This window comes from Barbatula barbatula (genome assembly GCF_947034865.1).
Source record: "Barbatula barbatula genome assembly, chromosome: 11".
NCBI lineage: Eukaryota > Metazoa > Chordata > Actinopteri > Cypriniformes > Nemacheilidae > Barbatula > Barbatula barbatula.
Genome location: NC_136774.1, coordinates 16,761,969 through 16,784,465, shown reverse-complemented (window position 1 = coordinate 16,784,465; position 22,497 = coordinate 16,761,969). Strand labels below are relative to the sequence as shown.

Below are 22,497 nucleotides of genomic sequence, written 5' to 3'. Positions count from 1 at the left end.
GATGAAAACATGCAGTCTTGCAGGTAATCTGCACTGATCAACATCAAATTTGCAATGTAAGCAATCTATCAGGTCGAAACAAAACATGACATCACTTTTTTCAATAACATTTATTAAAACGTTTTTTGACAGACAAAATTACAAAGCAGATATCAGGTTCCACTGATGTTGATATATTGACCTGAGGCATATGACATTAATGTGTGATGATTTAGAAATATAAAGAAAGAGAAAAATGAATTATTTTCTTGTCATAATATTACTCTTACTGATGTATAAAAATAAGTCAAGTGTCTCTGGTTGCTTATAAGTGCAACAATGCTTTTTGTGACTGTTCTTTGTTTCCTGTCCACACAGAACAGCAATATTTCTGTCTTTCCAAAGATCAAGAATATGCTAAACCAAATATTCTTTTAATTGACCATTCGTTTGGCTTTCTAAAGTAACAGCCCTTCTCCCTAAAATAAATACAGCCTATAGCAAACACAAAATACAAGCTCTACTTTCAAAGCATCTCATATTACCATTAATCTCTATTACATAAATAAACTATATTCAAATTCTTGTTTGCCAAATAAATACTTTTTTACGCAAGCATCAGCCATGTTTGCAAATATATTTTCCACTTCTAGAATACTCTCATTTCATTGAATATAAAATACTGGAAGTCCTATTCCAGCAATGTATCTGTATATTAGTGTAATGGGTCACACCTGTATGTTTGCTCCTGCAGTGAATAGAAACTACAGACGCCGCATTATGTCAGGCATGACACATTCTTAAAAGGAAACAACCACGACGCCCTCTGTGCTGGAAAACGTTCCAAGTCGGTTTGTTCGTTACGGTCAGTCGGGCATAACTTTGTAAAGTTTTTTAATGCAGTGCTATTTAAGCAGCAAACCTTCCAGACTGACAACATTTGCAGCTCACAGATACCTTAAATATAATATTATGGCTTATTATCGGGCACAGAATAAACCTGTTCGGCCTTTTACATTATTTCCAGTTCCGTTGATCTATGATGATTTAAACTACACGCACGCACGGTTAGTTATGTGGGCTTCAACAAATAGCAAAATGTTTGTCCCAATTCTCAGTCCTAGATTTAGAACAAAAAGGCCTTAATTCACAAAAAAGATAACAAGGGACAGCAACTTATATCAGCTACTTTGACAGAAAAATGTAAATGAGACCAAGACTTATTATAATACTGAAGGAAAGTCTAATCGTGTGACGTCTTGTAAATCATCCCTGTTGGCCCATTAGTCTGCCAGCAGTGGCCTCATGTGTTGGCACTCCTTTTGCTTCAATAAGTCATGGTATTCTCAGAGACACAAAGTTGTGCAATCTGAATCTCTGAGTCTCTGTCCTCTTCAAGAAAAACGATTTTCTTTGAGTTCATGAGGAAACTGGAGTGCATTATCAGATTTTTAAATGTTACTTTTCATATTTGGCTGTTGTGCTGATGGTGCTTTAAAAAGTTAAAATATCAAAGTGCTACAATCAAAAATGTTTCCATAAAATACAGCAAGCGCAATACACTCACAAGCAACACAAACAAATAAAACAAGATACAAGAATAAACTTTCAAATAAATTACAAAACATTCAGGTGAGAAACCTGAATTTAAAAGGTAAACACGGAGCAGGGTTCTTGCTCACTGGTCAAGTGTCTGTCCATAAACCATCAAGACACAGATTGTCGCGCTGATCCCCACCTACTGTATGTGTTGGGTTACATTCAGCAAAGAATAAATCTTATCTCAGCGTGTGCTCAGATCAACTATACTAACTGCTGTTTGTGTCATTTAGGAACATTTATAAATCAATATAACTACAGTGCAATATTTAGGGTTAACCTGCTCCTGTATTTCAATTCACATAATTGTGCTATGAATTAAGGTTTTTTCCATCCAGGTCAATGTTTTTGTGTGTAAACGCTGTGCTATGCCTGTTGTAGCCGGTGGATAGAGGCCTTGCCTGAATTCTTGTGCCTCTGGATCAATTCTTGTTGATTCTGGAAGCAGGAGCAGGGATGCGACTGCCTCTCCCCATCGCTCGACTCTTTGAATCGGATGTGGATGCTGCAGTTTTAGCTACAGCAGTGCTCACTAGCTTTCCTAATCCAAAAAATAAAGAGAAAATCATATATATATATATATATCAAACATTAAACAAGAAACGCATTGTACCCTGTCCTGCCCTGAGTAAACTCCTTCAAGGGTCTCTCTGTGTGCGTGTCTTTAAAGGGCGGGGTTTTGAAAAGTAGAGGCGTGTCCAAGTATCTTACTGGTGGAGTAGTTAGTCAGGTTAGTCAGCATAGATCACTGCGCTTTTAGAGTTCAAGGTCACGGCTGGTATGAATCTATAGGGGCTTTATAGGACATCGTGGGGTGGTAGGCACTTGTAGGGGACAGAGTGCGGTTGTAAAGGTCTCATTGAGGCTAAGGGAGATGAATGATCACCTTGTGTGTATGTGAAAGTACTCCGCTGTAGCGCTCTCTGCCGTGAGTTCTGTTTACAACCGTCTGCTCCCATGAGATGAGACTTCCAGCCCTGCACACACAAGACATGGACTGTTACTGGTGTATGAGAGAGAGCGAGGCCACACTCATTTTATTACTGGAGTCATTCATTTGTCATTGTTGGTATGCACATGTAAAAAATCCTTATGCAAAGTGGTTGCGATGATTTACTGTACATGCCAGAAAATGTTTTTCGATTACTAATGATTACCCTAAAGACTGATTTGAGAATATAAACACCACGCGTGTGTGTCGTTGCTCACCAAAACAGTGAATTCCTTAAAAATCCAGTTTAGATTAGCATTTGTAATTCAACATCCAAAAAAGTTTTTAGAAAAGTGTCAGAAGTGAATTTCATAATCATACGCTCATAACTTCACATTGTGTAATATAACACAAACACACAGTTTTGTGATTTTAACAGGATAGTCCATATTTTCATTATTGTTTGAATATTAGGACTGTCAAACAACTAATCGCGATTATTCACATCAAGAATAAAAGTCAGCATTTACATAATATATGTCTGTGTACTGTGCATATTTTTTGGTATTTATAAAAACATACACATTCATGCATTTATTTATGAAAAATAAAAAACAATAAACATTTATACATCATTTCAATTACTGGTAAATATAAATAACCGCATCGAAATATTTCCTTGATATGTATGTATGAATCTGTATGTATGTCTTTATAAATACAAAATTAATACAAACAGTACACAGACATATTATTATGCAAACAAAAACGTTGATTCTGGATGTGATTAATCGTTTGGCAGCCCTATTGAATATCAATATAAAATTAGGTTATTTATTTAGTCTTATTAAAGAATGCTTCTATATACAGCACTGTATATTAAACAAGTTTTTGGTCTGAGGTGAAGGCAAAACTTCATTTTTGAACGTGTGAGGTCTCACCTCCTCTCCTGAGGCAAAGTTTTCATGGCAGAGAGGACAGTGATTACAGATTTCTCCAGCAGCTGGTGCTAAAAAAAGGCATTTCATCACCAGAAAACAAAACTTATAGTCAAGAAACATCACAGAATTAATGCTGCCAGTTCAGAAATTCACCACTTATAAAGGCGACATTTATAAATATGACATGAGTGATTGTGGATCAGGTTGTCCTACATTATTGGTATCACCCAATTGCCCTTACATGTAAGAAATGACTTAAACATAAAATATGACATTTTAATAAAAATGCACAATAAGACTCACGATTGCAAGATGTGCTCCGAGCATGCTCAGTAAACTTGTCTCGGACAAGGGCTTCAGAGCAGAGAGGACACTGGGTAAAATCGGTCCTCCGCTCACACTCTGTCATCAGGTGCTCTGTCAAGCTCGCAATCTCCACCACCTGTAATACAAAAACACACAAACAGATAAGACAAAGTTCCTGTTTTTATTATAGAATATGCTATTCAAAACAAAGGATGACAGTCTAAGTGTTTATGTGCCTGTCTGCACTGAAGGCAACGCTGCAGCATTGGACAATGTTTCCAGTAGTGGAGGTCCAGTCCATCCTCCGTGAAAGACTCATCTCGCACCCCACAGAAAATACACAAACTGCAAGACAAACATTACAAGCATCATCTCTGATCTTTCAGAAGGTTAACGAATGTATATTAATATAACCTCAAGTCACACAATGTAATGGTGAGTCAGTCTGTCCTGACTGGATGAATGTGAGAATTATGCTCAGGCCAAAACTCACAGAAGTGTTCATGGAGAGGTACTCACTTGTCTAAGGAATTCGCCACAGCTGATTGGCTGCTTTTCCCATCAGCAGTCTGGACTTCCTTTTTAACAGCTGATAAAAAAAGAGAGGAACATATTTAATGTTAGCTGACATAATGTGAGGAAATCAGATAAAAACCGGTATACTTCAGATTGTGAATTTGAATCTGGTTTTGTTTCGATTTAACAATATCCCCAACAAGCATGCTGTTAGATCCAACATAGAATATGGCTTGCAGATCTTCTAGATCAAAAATGTGAGTCTGGTTTCACTAGATCTCTCTCCGTCAGGAACTTATTAAATCCGGAAATATCAACTCCGTTGTGAGTCAATACTTTAACCCAACCACCAGGGATACACAGAGCTGAGGGGAAGAACAGCAGGCAGGAGAAGAAGTGATGTTAAATAAACCAAAAAATGAATGAAAATTGAATATTCTCAGTGGTGCTTTAATGCTCAGTCTAGCTCTGTTAAACTTCATCTAACTAGAAAGAGACTCAATAGGTGTTGTTAACGAAGCAAGATTACAGTATCAAAACATTGTCTCCTGACGTAAATATAAACCTTGAGATCGAGACCATTGGATACTCATATCAGCATAAGATACCCAACAAGGTAAAACTATTGAAAATAAGGACGAAATGTAACAAATAATACGAAAAGTGAATAATAAAATAAATGAATAAATACGTATGATAAATGGATATGATAAATGCATAAAACTTAATAAGGGTTTGAAAATATAGATTGGAAATAATAATAAAGGGAATAATGTAATAAATGAGATATAAAATAAATAACGAATAATAAAATAAAAAAACAGTATGTTTCTATCCAGATCTATCAATGCACAAGTGCAAAAGTTACACACTTGATTTTGTTGTCTTCTTAGCCTTTTTCTCAGGTACTTTGGTATTTTCCTTCCCATTCTCCTAAAACACAAATTTATATTTTTAATGCAATAATGGATTCAGCATTTAAACCATTTAAAAGATTGATCACTGAAAGACAAAATATGAATAACATCCGTCATGTCGACTCAAACCTACACTGATCTCCTTCAGCACTGCTATCTGCTCCTGTAAGCTCCTGATTTCCTCCTTCTCGCGCTGACCTTCTTCCCGTTCTGTTCCCTTTTTTGGCTTCTACAGAGAAACAGAAATGTGAATGGTGTTAAAAGTCATGTTGGCTTTACTGCATTAGAGTTCTATTTTTCTATATTACCATATTGAAATTGATGTATTATATTATAGGGGCAATACAATGATATATGCTTCTGTCGAAGTTCAAACTTTTACACTACCAATAATCTTGCACACTGCTGTAAACAATGCAAAAGATGTAATTGAGTCTCTTCATAATATCAAACACTTCAATTTTATGACAATGTGATTCATACCGCTTCATTAGATTCCATGTTTAAATACTACATGAAAAAAAGTCCACACTCCTTTTTAATTCAAAGCATGTAATATTGTGATTTATCTCAAAGCGGGTTGGTTTGCTTCATGGCTTAGGACTCTTTACTGAGGATTCTATCTGAAATCCCAACGGAACAACCAAGGACACTGAAAGATGGGCAGTCACTGCTAATATTTTGTTAATACTTGCCTCTCTTTAAACCTGAAAGAGTAATACTAAAATACACAAAAATGATTTAAAACTAATTGAGCTCCATTACCTGTGTATCTAAGTTTTTTCCATCCAACTTATTTAGCGAATCAAAGAGGTTTTTGTATAGAACGTTTTTCCGTGTGCTCGAGTCATCTGGTGGCAGGTAGTTCAGAACTGCTTTACCATAAAGACTGTACAAGGACTGGACAAGTCGCACAGAGAGTTCTCGAACTGGTGCTGCACTGTGCTCCAATCCTCCTGCCAAAAACTAAAACAAAACATACACTCAATTACTATTGACTTTAACTTAACACACATATTGAATTACAAAGTTACTATACTGGTTACTGTATATCTCAAATAAAAGCCATAAAATCTTGTCAACGTATTCAAATATTTTAATGTGTCTTTCACTTTCTGTCTTTCTCTCTGCATACACAGATTCCATTCATGAGACCCCAGGCTCTGAACCTCTCATTTTAATTACTGGAAACCCAATCGCCCCTGTGCCGTGCCCTGTAGCCCATCTCATCTCCCAGGAAACCTCAACAGGAGGGGGACATTTAGCAGCAATGGCTGCATGTAGCCTACAGCAACCATTCTGCTGCTGCTTGCTGTTCAGGGGGCCAAACTAACAGAAAAAACCCAATAAATATAGAAGACTGATTCATTGACGTTAAGACACACTTTTGGAACAGAAGCCATTGTTAACTTTGCCTCATGAGGGAATAGACCATTATTACTTTTCTATAGGTCAAAAAAAGAAATGTTTTAAAGAATGTCCAGGGTGCCGTCTTCATATTGAGACCAGGACCTGTCAAGCACCGAAAAGAACAAGTTAAAGTACTCCATACAAATCAAAATATTATATTTCAAACCTACTGAAGTCTAAAATGCAAGGCAATGCAGACAGAAACTTCAAGACAATGCAGACACAGACCTCTCAGTCTACATTTCAGTTTATTGTGAAATGTAACAGACTCTCCTGTAGGACAGTCTCAGGTTTGTTTTGCAAACAAGCACATGATGACAAGCTGCCAACCTAGACTTTGTTAGTCATCCTCAGTGTTCGATTTAAGAGATGTGTGTATGACAAAAGCTACCGTACTGGAACGTGGAGAGGAAAAAAAACAGTTTTGGATGATTGTGAACTGTATCATGGAAATTTTGTTGTGCATTGATTTGGCTGTCAGACCAGTTCTTGTGTCATTTTTCAGTCACAGACATTACGTAGGGTCGACTGCACCCACTGTGTCATACAAAGGCTGTCTTGTTTCAGTTAAATGAACCCCAGAAATCATGATAGCTGTGAGAAAAATTAACCTCAACCATAGTAACTTTTTTGCCTAAAAGTGTGAATGTTAAATATGAAGAGTTTGATAAATCCATAAAAGAAAATCTAAAATCATGTTACCATATTTTATTTTATTTTGTACGTTAGCTGTGTTTTTTAAGTTATTAGGGCTCAAATCAAAACAAACCCACTGCAGTAATTGAAATGCACATTAAAAAAAACTTGATTCTTGAAACTTGAACTTTGAGTTCTCATTTTGGAACCAAACTCTTCATATGTTGTGTGTGTTATTAGACATATCCTCTCAGCTATGACCATTTACCACACAAACCAGAATCTAATGATAGCAAGTCATCTATCACATGGTAGGTAAGTCGAACCAGCTATTTCTTGAGCTTTTAGCAGCTACCTTTAAACTGTACATAAAATATCTTCAACAAATCTTTGAACTAAGAATAAAGCTCTAGATACAGAATACAGAAGCTAACTGGCTTGAAATCAAGTGTGAGGGACATCATTTGCTTCAAGAGAGAGAGAGAGAGAGCGAGAGAGAGAGAGAGAGAGAGAGAGCTGTTGATACCCGCATGACATTGTCGAGGGTGAACCCAGAGTCTTTGGTGCCCAGCTGTTCTAGAAGCTTCTCTAGCAGTTCCAGTCTGCTTAGTGCCAGTCTCGCAGGTAAACTGCTCTGTATGGGCTTGATTAGTTCCAAAGGCACCATCTGAAGAACTCTCACCTCCTTCAATAAAGCCATTTCCTGTAAACAAACACACCGTGCTTATCCTCAAAGGTCAGTTTTTAACACAACAATGCCTTAAATACACTAACATCTGCATGGCCATTAACAGATAGCTTCATGCCTTTCCTCACATTCATGACAGATGTCCTCAATTGGAAAAGATTCTGCAAACAATGGCGACTTTTCTGGTGTTACAAAAATATATTGCCTTGTATATTTTTATTGAAAACATATAACCCTTTATAAACTAGAAGTAAAAGACACTCTAGCATATTACAAGTGTTTTGTGTCAAACGTACTAATAGCTGTCTTAACATCAGTATATATTTCAACAAAGACTTAAAGGGATAGTACATCCAAAAATGAAAGTTCTTTCTCTAGTGTGATCTCTAGTCATTTTAAATCTGTATGACTTTCATTTTACTGCAGAACACAAAAGATGATATTTTGAAGAATGCTGGTAACCAAACAACAGCGGTACACATCCAATTTTATAGCATGAACACAAAACCAATGCAGGTCAATGGGTAGCGCTGTTGTTTGGTAACCAACATTCTTCAACATATATTTTTCTGTTCTGCAGAAGAAATTATACAAAGTCATACAGGTTGGAAATTACAAGAAGATGAGTAAATTATGAAATAGTTTAATTTTTGGGAGACCTATCCCTTTAAAAAACTGTAGACATCTTCATATTTGTAGCAGAATCGTACAAAGGTCAGGAATCTACGTACGTGTATTCCTAAAATAAATGTTTTGAGAAGATCTTAAGAAAAACTCATTTCAGGATTATACTGACCTGTATGAATGTGATGGCTAGTGTTCGGAGTCTCAGGGCTGAGTCTCCAGTCCTACACAGCAGATTATTCCAGGTCTGTTCCACACAGTGACTGACCTCTGATCTTCCCAGCTGATGTTTAGGAATAAATTCACTGAGAATCATCCAAAGCAGCTTAAGAGATGCCTGAAATACCTATGAGACAGAGACCCTTGTGACTATACACACTAAAATACACACTCACTGTCATTTATTCCATCAGGGTCACACACTGACTTCTATATAGAGAATGTAATTCCCCCATATACTGTATATTATTTAACTTTGAGAGCTAAATGAACAACAACTAAATAACAACAAATAGGCATTCGTCTCATTGTCTTCTTCAGGGAAAAAGCACTAATACGCTTGGTTACAACCACCAGAGACTTTTACATCACAACACACACACGATACAGAGTGACCATCAGCAGGCCAGCTAAAACACACAGTGAAACGCTGTGCTGTGTTTGTTTAACTAAATAACTGCGGGGAGAGGGTAACTGGAATGTGTCCAGCAGTGGACACATTGTTCAGTACAATCATTTAAAACAGTTTATGAATGAACCCCTGTGAGGCTGCAGACATACACCGGGTGATATATCAAAGGCGTGACAGCGCAATAAAGACACAGCTGTCACATCACGGCCACAAAACCAAATGCCTGAGGGACAGAGACATTTACTCACGCTAAAGAGAAACATTGAGAGTTTAACATGTCGAGCAGCTCTTATGTAAATATATTAAAGTACTTTTCCCATGACAAATTCATCAACGGGGACACTTCATTTGCCTGACAAGCCCATGTTTTACATAGATATGGAAAAAAAGGTCTTTATAGGTTTCAGAGTTGTGTGATGACTCTAAAAATGCATCTGGTTGATGCCAAGTCACTTTTGTGGGCACTAAGAACATACAAAAGAAGATCCATATATTCTAGACGGCTGATAACGCTGATAACATTGTTAAGTGTTTCTTTTCTAAACTTAAGTCTTAACTAGACCGTCAATTTAATATAAATCTGCAGAATAGCAGTATCCGTAGATGACCATTACAACATTATTCTACAGACCCTCCAGAGTCTAGCCCATTGTTAGCAAAAACCTGTTCTCTCACAGTTTCCCTCGAACCCAAGGCTGAGGGCGCCCATCGGATAAAGCCAGGCTTTATCCCACGTTTGTTGCTGTATCACTTCTACAGATAATCTACAATACTAGACAGAACATGACACCCGCTGAACACTCAAAACTATCAGTACTGCAGATGGTGCCGTTCTGTCTTACATCTGAAATCAAACTGAAACGAAGAGATCGTGAGAAAAATTTGAACGAGAGAGCGAGCCAGAGAAAAAAAAGTGTGATGGAGAGAGAAAATCAGAAGCTGATAGTCAGAGAAAGAGACTGCATAAAAAGATAGAGAGAGAGATCACGTACGGATGACACTTTATCGGTGAGAGCTTTCTTGCAGAGGAACACAGCAGCTCTCGCCATGCTTCGCAGTTCTGCTTTTGGGGTTCCAGGTGGGACCTCCATCAGTTTTTTGTAGACCCCCAGCAAGGCATCCTCTCTGTAGGACCAGGTCTTAGAAAAGGCCCCTGCCACCTAAGAGAGCAACTGAGAAAGTGAGGACATCCCAGAAAAAAAACACATGATCTTTTGACCTATGTCCAGTATTGTGAGACCATAAACAGTTGTTACAGATGGTAATCTCAGGTAGGTGTTAAACACTAAAACCCATTACAACTGATTGACCGGACAGTACAGGAAATTTGGGTTTAAAATAAACCAATGAATGCTATGAAAAGAGTTTGGATGTATGGCACATGCAGGAATCCTGATTTGCTTTTCATTCACAAGAATCAACCAATCAATAACTGCAAATGTTGTGCTTTACCAGACTGTCTCCATAGATCTCGATGGGCAGACTGGCCTCTCTCAGGGCATTCTCTGAGAGCGCTTCTGGTTGTCCCGGGACCCCAGGGCTGCGTGGGGTACTTGAGACTGTCAGAGGGATCATTTCCTCAAGCTGACTGACCAACTGATCACTTGACCGGTTCCTTAGAGCAGGGAGCGGCCTCTCATCATAAGGAGTGGCACTCATCTGTGAAACATACAAACATACTCACTTTCTTCAAGTAAGCCATTTGTAAGTTGTCTATTTTTGTTTACGCTGTTTGTCCAAAGAATGAAGGCCGGGGCAGACAAAATAAACAATGTTATGTAAAGTACAGCGTTTGGGAATGTGTTTAGTAACATTCCTTATTTTGTAACTCCACTATCTTTGCCATTAGCAGCAATACTTGCATTCCCTTTAAACCTTTTAATTAAATTCTGAAACAAAAAACTTTCTGTGGGCTGCCACAGCAAATCCTTGACAAGCATGTAAAGCCACACACAGATATTACATTTACAAAGACTTGCTTTGTGTCAGTAAAGATCTGGATTTATTCACTGGTGAGGAATGCAAAAGAGCGGAGTTTCAATAAGATACACACATCTACATCAAGCTATACGTCCACATTTTCTTATAATATACATTTGATATATTAGGACTTACATCACTCCTGGAGTTCTGAGGAGGAGTGAGGGGTGTTGGGGCTACTGTGTGTTTGGGACTGACAGGCTTTGGAGTTTCCTGCTCTTCTGAATCGATCTCATCTTGCCCTTGACTCCTCTTTCTTGGTGAATTCACCAGATGAGGGGTGTGCTTCTGTGTCCCGGCACGTGGAGAGGCAAATTCAGAGTTGAAAACTTCTGAAATTCTCTGGATCTTAAACAACAACATAGAAAATTACATTTGAAGTTACTATTAAAGGGACGGTTTAGAAATATATATCCCCCTCAAGTTGTTCCAAATCTTTATATATTTCTTCGCTTTACATTCTTCCAAATATCTTCTCTTGTGTTAAAAAGGCTGTGCAAAGGTATTTTTCCTACAATGGTAGTCAATGGTGGCCAAGAACTGTTTGCTTACAAGCATTCTTCCAAATATCTTTCTCGGTGTTCATCAAGAAACTTATGCAGATTTGGAACAACTTGAGGGTGAGTAAATGACAGAATTTTCAATTTTGGTGAACTCTTTTGTTCCTTACGCAATAATCGTAATAGTTTACTATATCAAATTAGCAAGAAAAGAATTAGTAGGAAAGGATATTGCACAAAATTATATTACTTAAAAACCTATATTACTTAAAGGCCAACAAATGCCGACCTACTCTCTATTCTATATCTTAAACACTGACTATGTGAACAAAAGCCATCACACAAAAGGGTCGATCTCAGCAAAGGTTCGCAGTCACACACAAAATGAGTGCTGCGTGATTGTGGTTCATTATCTAATGCATAAATATATCTCCCCGTATCAGATACGTAGGAAGCAAGCACCTGATCTCGGGAGAGCCGGCACAATAACTACTGAGCTGAGAAGCGGACATATCAGAGTACTAATCTCACTGGAGCCGGGGGCCCTCAAGGCAAAAGATTGTTTGTGTGTTTGATGGAGAAAAATGAATAACGCTGTCAAACAGGAATATAAGAGGCTACAAACACGGATTCATTAAATTATAAGATGTAACGATGGATGTTTACCTGACTGATGTCCAGGAGGTTGTGGAGCTCCAGTTGCTGGTAGACATTCAGCCTGTAAGCATCCATTTGTTCTTTCTTTTCCTTGGCGGTGTCGTAGTCCTCTCGTTCTATGGCACTGTGTTTCTCCACATCATACCGGCCCAAACGCTCACCCACCTAACCAGAATAAGAATAGAGTAGTTGTTTTAACACTGAAACCTTTCATTTGGTCAGTAATGACTACAAGGCTATAATTACAATGTTATTAAAGAGATGCATTTCAACCTTCTCAAGCCTTTAAGGTTCATCTATCGATAATAAACTACAAGTGACCGAAAAGTAGATACAAAGTATAACCAATGACCTTTTGCAGATCAGCGATTGCCTGTTTGAGTGTTTTGGCCAGATCAAATTTCTCTTGCTGAACCAGGTCCTGTTTTTTCTGGTCAAGCAGACGGATGATATGGGCCACTTCAGGGTCCTGGTACATGTCAAACGCCAGGTCATCGAGCGGCGAGATGGAAGCGCCTTTATAACTCGAGAGTCTAAGAGACAATAATACATTGAAAACAGAAAAACAAAGAAATCGCATGCACAAAGTATTTAGAAGAGTATTTTTTCAGGTGTACCCTGTGTGTGTGCCATCCAGGGCTGAGCTGTGTTGACTGCTGTTGAGATATTGATCAATCAGCTGATCTCTGCTTCCCTGGGAACACGCAGACCACAAACGTGTTATTGGAAATAAAAAAACATCAAGATAACCACATTTTCTGACTAGTTTACTGCCATGACTTTTACATGGCTATAAGACAGGGATTTGAAAAGAGCTCTCACAATATTTTCCAGCAAAGCATAACTAGAGAACATTCATACTCACTAAAAAAATTATGGAAATGCTTTTAATGCATGCTGGAAACCAGGAATATGGATTCCTCAAGTATAATACTGTCAAAATAAATGCCATCCCACTATTAACTTCTGATCAATAAACACAAAATGATGATTTCTGCCTGAGAACCAACAGTTATTATCACCAGGAAGTCACAAATACACAAACAGAGAAAGAGAGAGAGGATTAGAGATAAACAATGCAGAGATTGTTAGTAAGAAGAGGGAGCAAAAGAGAGAGAGGAAGTCAGAGGAAAAAACAGTGGGGGGAGACAAGGTGAGCGTAAGAAGAGAAAGAGAGCATGTGAAAGACAGAGGGGGAAGTGAGATGGTGATATGGATATATTGATGAGTGATCTGATTTGAAGCTCTGCTGTGCTGTGCTCGTGGAGCTCTGACTCACATTACACACGGCATTCCAAAACTTTAGAAACACTAAGCACAAACCAGTACACCTGCTCAAGGACCGCAGCATGCACACACACACACAGCTTTAACTTCTGTTTAACATGTAAGATCTGTTCAGAACATGCACGAGTAAACGCAACAAAAACTGTAGGTTGATTTTACTCCCTCAACTGCCTGTTATAGTGTTTGTTTGTTTTACACCATACCAGCTTCCATGGTCATTTTCATGGCGAGAACATTAATGTAAATGTTCAATTAGGTTTTTATCCTTTATTTTTTCAAAAAATTCTAAAACTGTTTAGGTGGTAGGCTATTATTATTATGTCTTAATAAAAATGATTTATCTGTATAAGAACATTTTCTCACAGGGTTAAAACCAGCACAATCTACTAAAACATGTTTGAAGGACAGAGGACTTTGACAATAAGGACATGGAGAGTCTTCTAGTATTAAAAACTTCTTTGTTGTCCTGGAATGGCTGATTCTGCAAACGGGTGTAGACAATTTGGTGCCAGGTGTAGTGTAAAGGTTTTAGACAATTATGAAATGAAGATTTATTATAGGGAATTAAGAATTTAAGAAAGAAACTTAGATTGATTTATTACGATATGATATAATGGAATTTTCTTAATTCATTGAATAAATCTCATGTTAATGCACAAAAGGATTTTGAATTGTAATTTAAATTATAATAAAACTGAAAGGAAAAATAAAGGAAATCCAACAGTCATACAACAGAGTCCTTTCATTACTGTCAATATAATTAACATAACTATGAAGATTTTTTTAAATTATAAGGATTCTCAATTTGGTTTTACATTGTACACAAATAAATTATGCAACATTCTCACTCCGACCAATTTAACAAAAGAGAAAAAATCTGGTATTTATAGGATTTATTTTTGAGGAAACCTATAAATTATTAAATTTTTTCTGGTGAAAATTGACTGGTCACAACTCTAACATGTTTTTCTTATTCGGAGCATAGAGTTTAAGAAGGAATCATCGCCACCCGGAGGTCAAAATAAAGAGTACTGGAATACTCCATAAAGCAAACCCATACTTACTGCTGTGCTGATGTAATTTCCATCTACAGGGTCCCCCAAAATATTAAGGGCCACCAATGCAACCTATAATTCAAGAAAAGAAGGTGAGCTAAAATAGCAGAGATATGATGCAAATTGGAAATAATGCAAATAAAGCATCTGTTCATACCTGGTTATAGACATTGTATTGATTGACATGGTTTTTGTGGAAGGTGAGTTTCAGGCATGTCCCCACTGCATCAACGTGAACTGACTTCAGCTCTCTGGCTCTGAAACCAGTCTTCTCATTGTCCGAAAGAGACACATATCTGCACAATACAAAACATTTAAGATCAGATCTCTGAGCTCAGCAAAACTGCAGGGATATCTCACTCTGTGTCAGCCAGATTGGCAACTGTAAGTAAAGATTTAACCAAAAAGAGCAGAATTTTATTTTGTTCAGTATTTCCTCACCCAAGTCTCTGAAGGTATTGAGCCTGCTCTGGTGGGCTGGGCTCTGGCATTCGGTCTCCAACATGGAATTCTATCTTGGACGGTATCAGGTACTGATTGGCCAGCAGCTGAAGTTTTCTTATGCGACATCTCTCAACTAACAGAAGAGTGATTTCCTGAGGAAATGGACAGAACCTACACACAGCAATGATGGCATTATATTTAATACTTTCATTAATTTCATTTATATCTTCGCAAAAAATAAATACTGTATGACACTCGAACATTTTGGTAAAAGCAACCACGAATGGTTCGGATATTAGGTAATTCAGATATATACTGTTAATAAAAATAGATCAAAATGGTTTAATTAACAGATATTTATTCAATCAAGCCTTGCTAAGTTCATTAACCTGGTGGATCTCCAGCCATTGTTGGTGGGTGCATGGACCATCAACTTTTTGGCACTGTAGTTGTCTTCATGACCAGACCAGCTGATCACAGTGAAGCCTATCTTATGAGGCATCCCGTACCTGAGGTCTAAAGGAGATGTAAAGAGAACACGATGAGAAATATCACACAGCACTAAAATAACAGTCTTCAACAAAAGCCATTTAGGACACATTTACATTTAGTCATTTAGCAGACGCTTTTATCCAAAGCGACTTACAAAGAGTTCAGGGATACAACATGATATTAACATTTGTGTATTGTGTATTGTGTTGAGGTATGCTAAATTAAATCCACACTACTGACATGAACCAGAACATTAAACAACTTTTCGCATTGAAAATGTAATTTACCAATCTATACAGATTTTTAACACCTTTTGAAGGTTTGTCAATACCACATAGCAACCTGTTACATCACTGTACCTGCTATAAACATTTGTTTAAAAGATTTATATAACATATTATAAATGACACATATCAATGCAATGTTGGTTGTGCTTTAGATATTGAGCGCTAGCGTGTTACCTGGCTAGCCTAACAGTTACATTAGGCTTAGAACTCTTGCAAAACAGCAATAAAAAAATCAACATCAGTTACATGAAGTTTAACCCATTAATGAATCTTTAATAAAAACTTATTTTGCGGACTCAATATGCTTTTTAAAAGGTGTTTACCCAAATACCGCAGCTGCCTCCGTTTATCTCCATAACCACCGTTTAACAACTGAAACCTGTGCGCATGCGCAACAGTAGCTTATATCGAAAACATGCTGGTAGTTGTAGTTCTTCATAATAACAATTTGAAGTCATGAAACAGCGTAGTACGTCGTTTATGAAATTGGTTTAGTGGTAAGAATACATCCCTTCTTACGCGCTTAAATATTACGTTTTAAATGAATTGCAAATAGAAAACTTGCATGCGAAAAATGTATCCTCATGAGCTCTTCCGGGTTATGCCCCGTCCTCGTTCCGGTTTGAATGAGTTGGACGGCATGGCACAAGAAAACACCTCACAGAACGTATGGCCAGAAATAGAAAAGGCAGAAAAGGAAAACAGACGTGAGCTAGTACTTCAAGGCTCTGCGTTTGACAAAAAGATACAGAGCTGCGGCGGAATTCACCAGCGGCTTTATTCCCTTGCGCTCCTAAACTACTTGGAGATCAGTCAGTGTCCCAGTCTACATGAGGTCAGTGAAAGCATCAGACAACTGTCTCATCTGCAGAGCCTGATCCTCTGCAGGAACAAACTCACGTCAGTCCCAAAGAGCATCGGCGAGCTGAAGGCGATCAAAGTCCTGGATTTGTCTGTCAACCGGCTGCAGGTTTTGCCCGAGGACATCTGCGAGTTGAGCGAGCTCAACACTTTAAACATAAGTTGTAATAACATCACAGCTCTGCCCGAGGGTCTGAGCAAATGTGTAAAGCTCGCCACCATCAACGTATCCAAAAATGCGCTTTCACGGCTCCCGGATGCCTTGTGGTCCACGAAACTGGAACTCCTCAGCAGCATCATTGCGTCAGAAAACGTGATAGAGGATCTGAGCAGTGATGTTCATAACCTTACAGCTCTTAAGGTGTGTTGATGTTGTATATAATAGTTTTAGTAACATTTTAGGAATTTAGCTAATGTAATAGTTATATTGGTAATTGGATTGGTTTTGATGGAAATTGTAATGATCTCTGTTGGGAATGGATGATTGAATGGGAATCAATAGAACCCCATTAAATCATACTGAAATATGGCCCAACATAATATATAGTGTTAAATAATTTTCTAATGTTTTAGTGGTACACAGTGTTCATAATGAAATGTATTTTAATGGAGACCATTATAATTTGTATTACATTTTCAGCACTAGACCAAAACAGAAAATAACACAACATTTCTAATGGTTTCTCGCACTTCTTGGTATATTTGTATTTTAGGTTCTGTGTTATCGGTTTCATCCGGCATTTTGGGATTTGTGTGAATCCTGCTTCCTCATTTTAGGTTTTGGATCTCTCCAGCAACAAGCTCCAGGAGCTCCCATCTGAGCTGGCCAATTGCTCCAAGCTGAAGGAGATCAATTTTAAAGGCAACAAGCTGAAGGACAAGAGGCTTGAGAAGATGGTGAACGGCTGCCAGACCAAATCTGTGCTGGACTACCTAAGGGCAGGTGGAAGGGGGAAAGGAAAAGGCAAGCAGCAGGACGGAGAGGCAGGCGAGAAGGACGACACCGGAGGCAACGTCTCCGTGAAGAAAAGTGCTGGAAAGCGGAAGGGCAAAAAAGAGATGGAGGAAGTGGATGAGCTCAACAGGATGGTTGTGAGAGTTTTGCACCTATCTGAAACACCTTCAGCAGTTATGGTGAAAGTTTCCCCAGGCGTTAAGGATGTCCGGCCGTACATAGTGTGCTGCATCGTGAAGGGCATGAACCTCAGAAAGGGAAATGCTCTCAAGAGGTTTCTAACTACTCAGGTGGGGAAAGATTGAACTGATCAACCAAACTGAAATCTCAGCTATATTTCTTCTAATTATGTACACATTTTAGCTTGTGTATTTTAAGCAAACATTTTATTAATCTCTCTTTGTAGACCAAACTTCATGATGAGATTTGTGCCAGAAGGACGACGGCGACCATAGCAACTCATGACATGACCTTAGTTAAGGCCCCTCTTTTGTACGACGTCAGACCTCCAGATATACTAAAGGTACGAGTGGATGATTGTTTGAATGAAATGAGTGAAAAAGGTTTATTCAGGCCATGTAAAAATATATGCTTGGAGAACGTTCAAACAGCAAACAGACAACACACGTCTGGAACACAAATCAAGAATTTTTCAGGTTCAAGCTGGAGGTTTCTGTTTACAAAGGTTATGTAGAATAACTTTATATGTAAATAAAAGTCTCACCCTCACAGACATGCTGAATACGCTTGAATGGATCGACAAACATCAGGAAATCAAATGAACAAGATTAGAAGGGTTAAATGAAATTTATTATTGACATATTCAAATAGTAAGGATCTTGATGTTTTCAGCATATTGGCCCTTCAGGGTGATGCATGACTCCTCAATCAGAGCACCTTCACTTATTGCATAACGGTCAAACAGAGAATGAAATGAATTTTTAATGCAAGTTGTCCACACAGTTTGTTTATGAATGGCAAGAATCTAGTTTCAAAGCCCCACTAGCTGATTAATGACACAGAGAAGTCCCATTATCCTCAGTTTTTAATAATAAATGCACAGCCTTTCATCTTGCTTTTGTTTTTCTCTGTGTTGCCAGTAAATTCAACACCTGCCTCCGAGACCAAAAGGCAATACAATGGGTTTCAATGTTTTGTTCTTGCAATAAATGTGTGTGCAGATAGTTCCTTTGGGTCGTAAGGAGATTAAGGCAGCACAACTTTTGAAGCAACTGCAACAGGAAGCCGATGAGCAAAGAAAACAGAAAAAACGGCAAAATGTTTCAGGACTTCACAAGTGAGATGAAATGCTTAATAAGTTAATAATGATTATAATATGAATACCAACGTAAGTTCTTAATAATTTAATCCATTATCATTTGATTGAACGGTGAAATTTAACCAGCAGAGGGCTAAATTGTCGAAACCAGTAACTTTGATCATGAATATTGAATTTGATCATTTAAAAAATTCACATATTTTAAAATGCAAAGCAGACGGTCCAGGTCATGTTCCCTATATTGTTTACCGTCTCTGCCCTCTTTTAATGATCCAAGAAATATCCCTCATTTGTGAGATATTTAACCTGTTGTCATGCTTAATTGGTGTAATTTCATCCACATAATTACATGGGCGGCACAGAACTCTAAGTGCAAATACTGAGCTGTGACAGATTCATTACTTTGTTTATGCTTTATTGACGTATTCCTGCTTTGTCTCTTTTCATTCTATAACAGATACCTTCAACTCCTTGATGGCAAAGATCTTTATCCCTGCCTGGTTGACGCAGAAGATCATGTGATCTCATTCCCACCAATCACAAACAGTGAGAGGACGAAGGTAATCTTTGAGTTTATGCCTTGAGGAATGATCAGATATGGTGCAGGTATATTGTTTGAGTGCGGATTTTATGTGTTTTTTAATGACTTCCTTATCCGATGTCAATGAGAAGGGTTATCGGTCAATTTCCCTCCCGACTGTATTTCCTTTTTTCCAAAGAACATTGTCAGCATCATTTTATATGTCAGTTATCTATCAATAATTCAGTTATACCATGTTCAAACATTGTTCTGTTATTATAAATGTATGCTATTTTTGACACTATCATCATTGTGTCTATGCAGATAAAGAAGACCACATGTGAGCTTTTCTTAGAAGTGACAAGCTCCACCAGTCTGCAAGTCTGTAAAGATGTCATGGACACACTGATAACAGTAAGATTACTGAGTGCTATTTGCTTACTGTGTTCGTGCATGTGAGAATGTGTTTTTTGATTCAAACATAAAAGCGTATTCCTTTAGTATGCAAAAATACAATAATTCTTGTATAAATGCTTATGCACACAATACACATACACAAACTAGAATATTTTATGATGAACATTTCAGGGAGGGCAGGGATTTGAGTATGTCCTGCAGGAGTGCTGGATTGGATCAGTAATGTTGTGTATTTTAATGCACAGTTTTTAAACTCTGAGACCGTTGTGGAAGAAATGAGCTCATCTTTCTGCAGACACGCACATGCGGTGTACAGTGTCACAGAGGCACATAATACACTTGCAATTCAAGAGCTTGGATTCTGTAGCAGATAATATTAGCCCAAAATGCATGTTTAGTTTAATTAATGCAAAATTCTAGTAGCATTATTTGAAATAGTTGGGTACACATACTTCACAAAAGCCATTTACTGTATGAATCAAGGCGGCAATGGTTATGTAGTTCTTATATTTCGAAACAAATTTAATAATGGAAGGCACCTGACCTGAATACAAAATCGTGACATGGTGGAAAACCTGCCAACTGAGAATGTGGATTGGATTGCAGCTGTGAGATTTTTACCTCAAGACAAATTATCTGTTCCACTCTTGCGGTCTTTTACGCCAGCTCAAATAACTACTAAATAATATCTTGCACTGAGATAACGTAAGACATTCTCAATAATCACACTTTCAGTGCCTCTAAAGCAGTTATCAAGGTCATCTCATGTAGACTTTCATCAGCAATTATAAGGTTCGCTGCTGACAGCCAAGAGAATATGCTGTTCCACACTGTTGTAACTGCATCTGCCAATAGTTTTAAAATCTATCCCGCTTTAGGGTAAAGAGTTCGCAAACTTTGACAGTATTTTGTGTTCTGTTTTAGAAAATGGCAGAGCTAAATAAGTTGACCTTCGAGCAGAAGGAGGACGGGGGCTCAGATGAAGAAGCGGATGCAGTTTCAGATTGTGCCTCAGAAAACCAGACATCCCACGAACTCACCATTCTTCAAGTGAAGGTTGTGGATGTTGATGAAAACCTTAAAGTGGTCTACCCATCAAAAACTGACCTGATTTCTGAAAATGTCAATCTAACAGTCATCCGATAACAAAATTCCAATGCTGATTTCTGTACTAAATCGGTCATTAAACATAATATTAAATGAAAAATCATTTTGAACTGTTCTTGTTTACACTTCCTAATAAAGTGTCTTCAAAAGTGAAATATGCATATTATACCGTGTCCATTTGGCCCTTGCTTAAATTCACAGGACTGGTGTTGCATTTTATGCAGTGGGGTAACTTTGACGAGTTTAAATCTTTATGAGTCTCCTTTGTTACACCATCCAGACACTGTTCCTAATTGTCCCTCTGACTATGACGTAACTCACCTTGTCCATACCAAATAATGTAACGCAAAAGATTTTGTGTGATTGTAACTATTACCTCTATATCATATTAACCCCAGGCATCTTTTTTGTCAATTAAATAAATGTGACTTGTAGACTTTCTGTGTTTTCATTTCATGGCGCTAATGGAAAAGCTTTATAGTTAAAGTGATAACCCAAAAATGAAATTTCTGTCATCATTTACTCACCCTCTTGTCATTTTAAACCTTTATGGCTTTCTTTTTTCCACAGAACACAAAATAAGATATTCTGAAGAATGTTGTTAACTGGTCCCCATTCACATGCATTGGTTTTGTGTCCATACAATAAAAGTGAATCGGAGCCAGTGCTGTTCAGTTACAGACTTTCTTCAAAATATCGTATTTTCTGTTCTGTGGACGAAAGAAAGTCCTTAAGGTTTAAAATGACGAGGGTTATGACAGATTTATTTGGGTGAACTATCACTTTTAACAAACTGTTTTGTCACATTTATGTCCAGGAGCATGTATTTTTAACCTAGTTTTGCATTGATATCTGATTTTTTTTTAAGCGTAATACTTCTTTAGTCATTAAAATAAAATTATAATTTAACTATTTTAAAATGCAGCTCTTCAGACGTTGGTGAACTAGCATTGCTTGCATCCTGTGTTTGTTTGTGCCTGTAGGGCACATGAATACTTGGGGTTTGGTTACAGATCGAATGACTGGCAGATTCAGGAAATGTAAAGAGGAGGAGAGTACGTCTGAGCTATCTACAAGAGATACAAGCAGGACACTCCGTCTCGGGACAAGGCATCATGCCACATAAAATTCACACCAGACCACCTTTCTGAGACCACTTAAAGTTATGAAAATGACTCAGAGGCATGATGTTTGGGATCGCAGGACAAGATGGAAGAGTGGATACAACAAAGCTCCTAACATCCAAGATCATTTCCACCAGCTTGAGACACTGAAGGTCTCCAGCCCATCTGTTCGGTGTCTGGAGATGATTGGAAAGAAGTCAACATGGGGGGCATTGTCCAACAAAGGCAAAGATCTCAACAGCAAACCACAAAAAATTGTAATGCCAATAACTAAAGGTAACGGTGTGAGGACTTTGGCAAAGAGCAACTCGCTGCCACCAATATACAGCCCAAAAACTTGTGTGCCAAGTTTGG

At 37.9% G+C, this 22,497-nt stretch overlaps 2 protein-coding genes across 3 annotated transcripts; one reads left to right on the top strand and one right to left on the bottom strand.

Moving 5' to 3' along the window:
• Positions 1–101: 101 nt before the first annotated feature.
• On the bottom strand, positions 102–16,262 carry cep104 (centrosomal protein 104). Of its 2 annotated transcripts, XM_079467132.1 has the most exons (22): positions 16,204–16,262; positions 15,491–15,617; positions 15,099–15,272; positions 14,815–14,953; positions 14,667–14,729; positions 12,933–13,009; positions 12,668–12,848; positions 12,325–12,480; positions 11,294–11,506; positions 10,631–10,837; positions 10,171–10,338; positions 8,720–8,893; positions 7,762–7,938; positions 5,955–6,155; positions 5,323–5,418; positions 5,145–5,205; positions 4,276–4,345; positions 3,993–4,101; positions 3,754–3,892; positions 3,451–3,518; positions 2,465–2,555; positions 102–2,119 (listed from the first exon to the last, which is right to left on the bottom strand). In XM_079467132.1, exons 2-22 carry the CDS (start codon positions 15,601–15,603, stop codon positions 2,001–2,003), a joined length of 2,796 nt encoding a protein of 931 aa, XP_079323258.1. In that variant the 5' UTR covers positions 15,604–15,617; positions 16,204–16,262; the 3' UTR covers positions 102–2,000. The 2 variants fall into 2 exon arrangements, with proteins under 2 accessions (XP_079323258.1, XP_079323259.1); XM_079467133.1 differs by lacking the exons at positions 102–2,119; positions 2,465–2,555; positions 3,451–3,518; ... (1 more) ...; positions 3,993–4,101; positions 4,276–4,345 and adding an exon at positions 4,390–4,637.
• On the top strand, positions 16,262–21,515 carry lrrc47 (leucine rich repeat containing 47). The gene is made up of 7 exons (XM_079467134.1): positions 16,262–17,102; positions 17,519–17,986; positions 18,103–18,219; positions 18,878–18,993; positions 19,433–19,535; positions 19,820–19,909; positions 20,837–21,515. The coding sequence occupies exons 1-7, from the start codon at positions 16,446–16,448 to the stop codon at positions 21,056–21,058; spliced, it is 1,773 nt and encodes a 590-aa protein (XP_079323260.1). The 5' UTR covers positions 16,262–16,445; the 3' UTR covers positions 21,059–21,515.
• Positions 21,516–22,497: the final 982 nt, after the last annotated feature.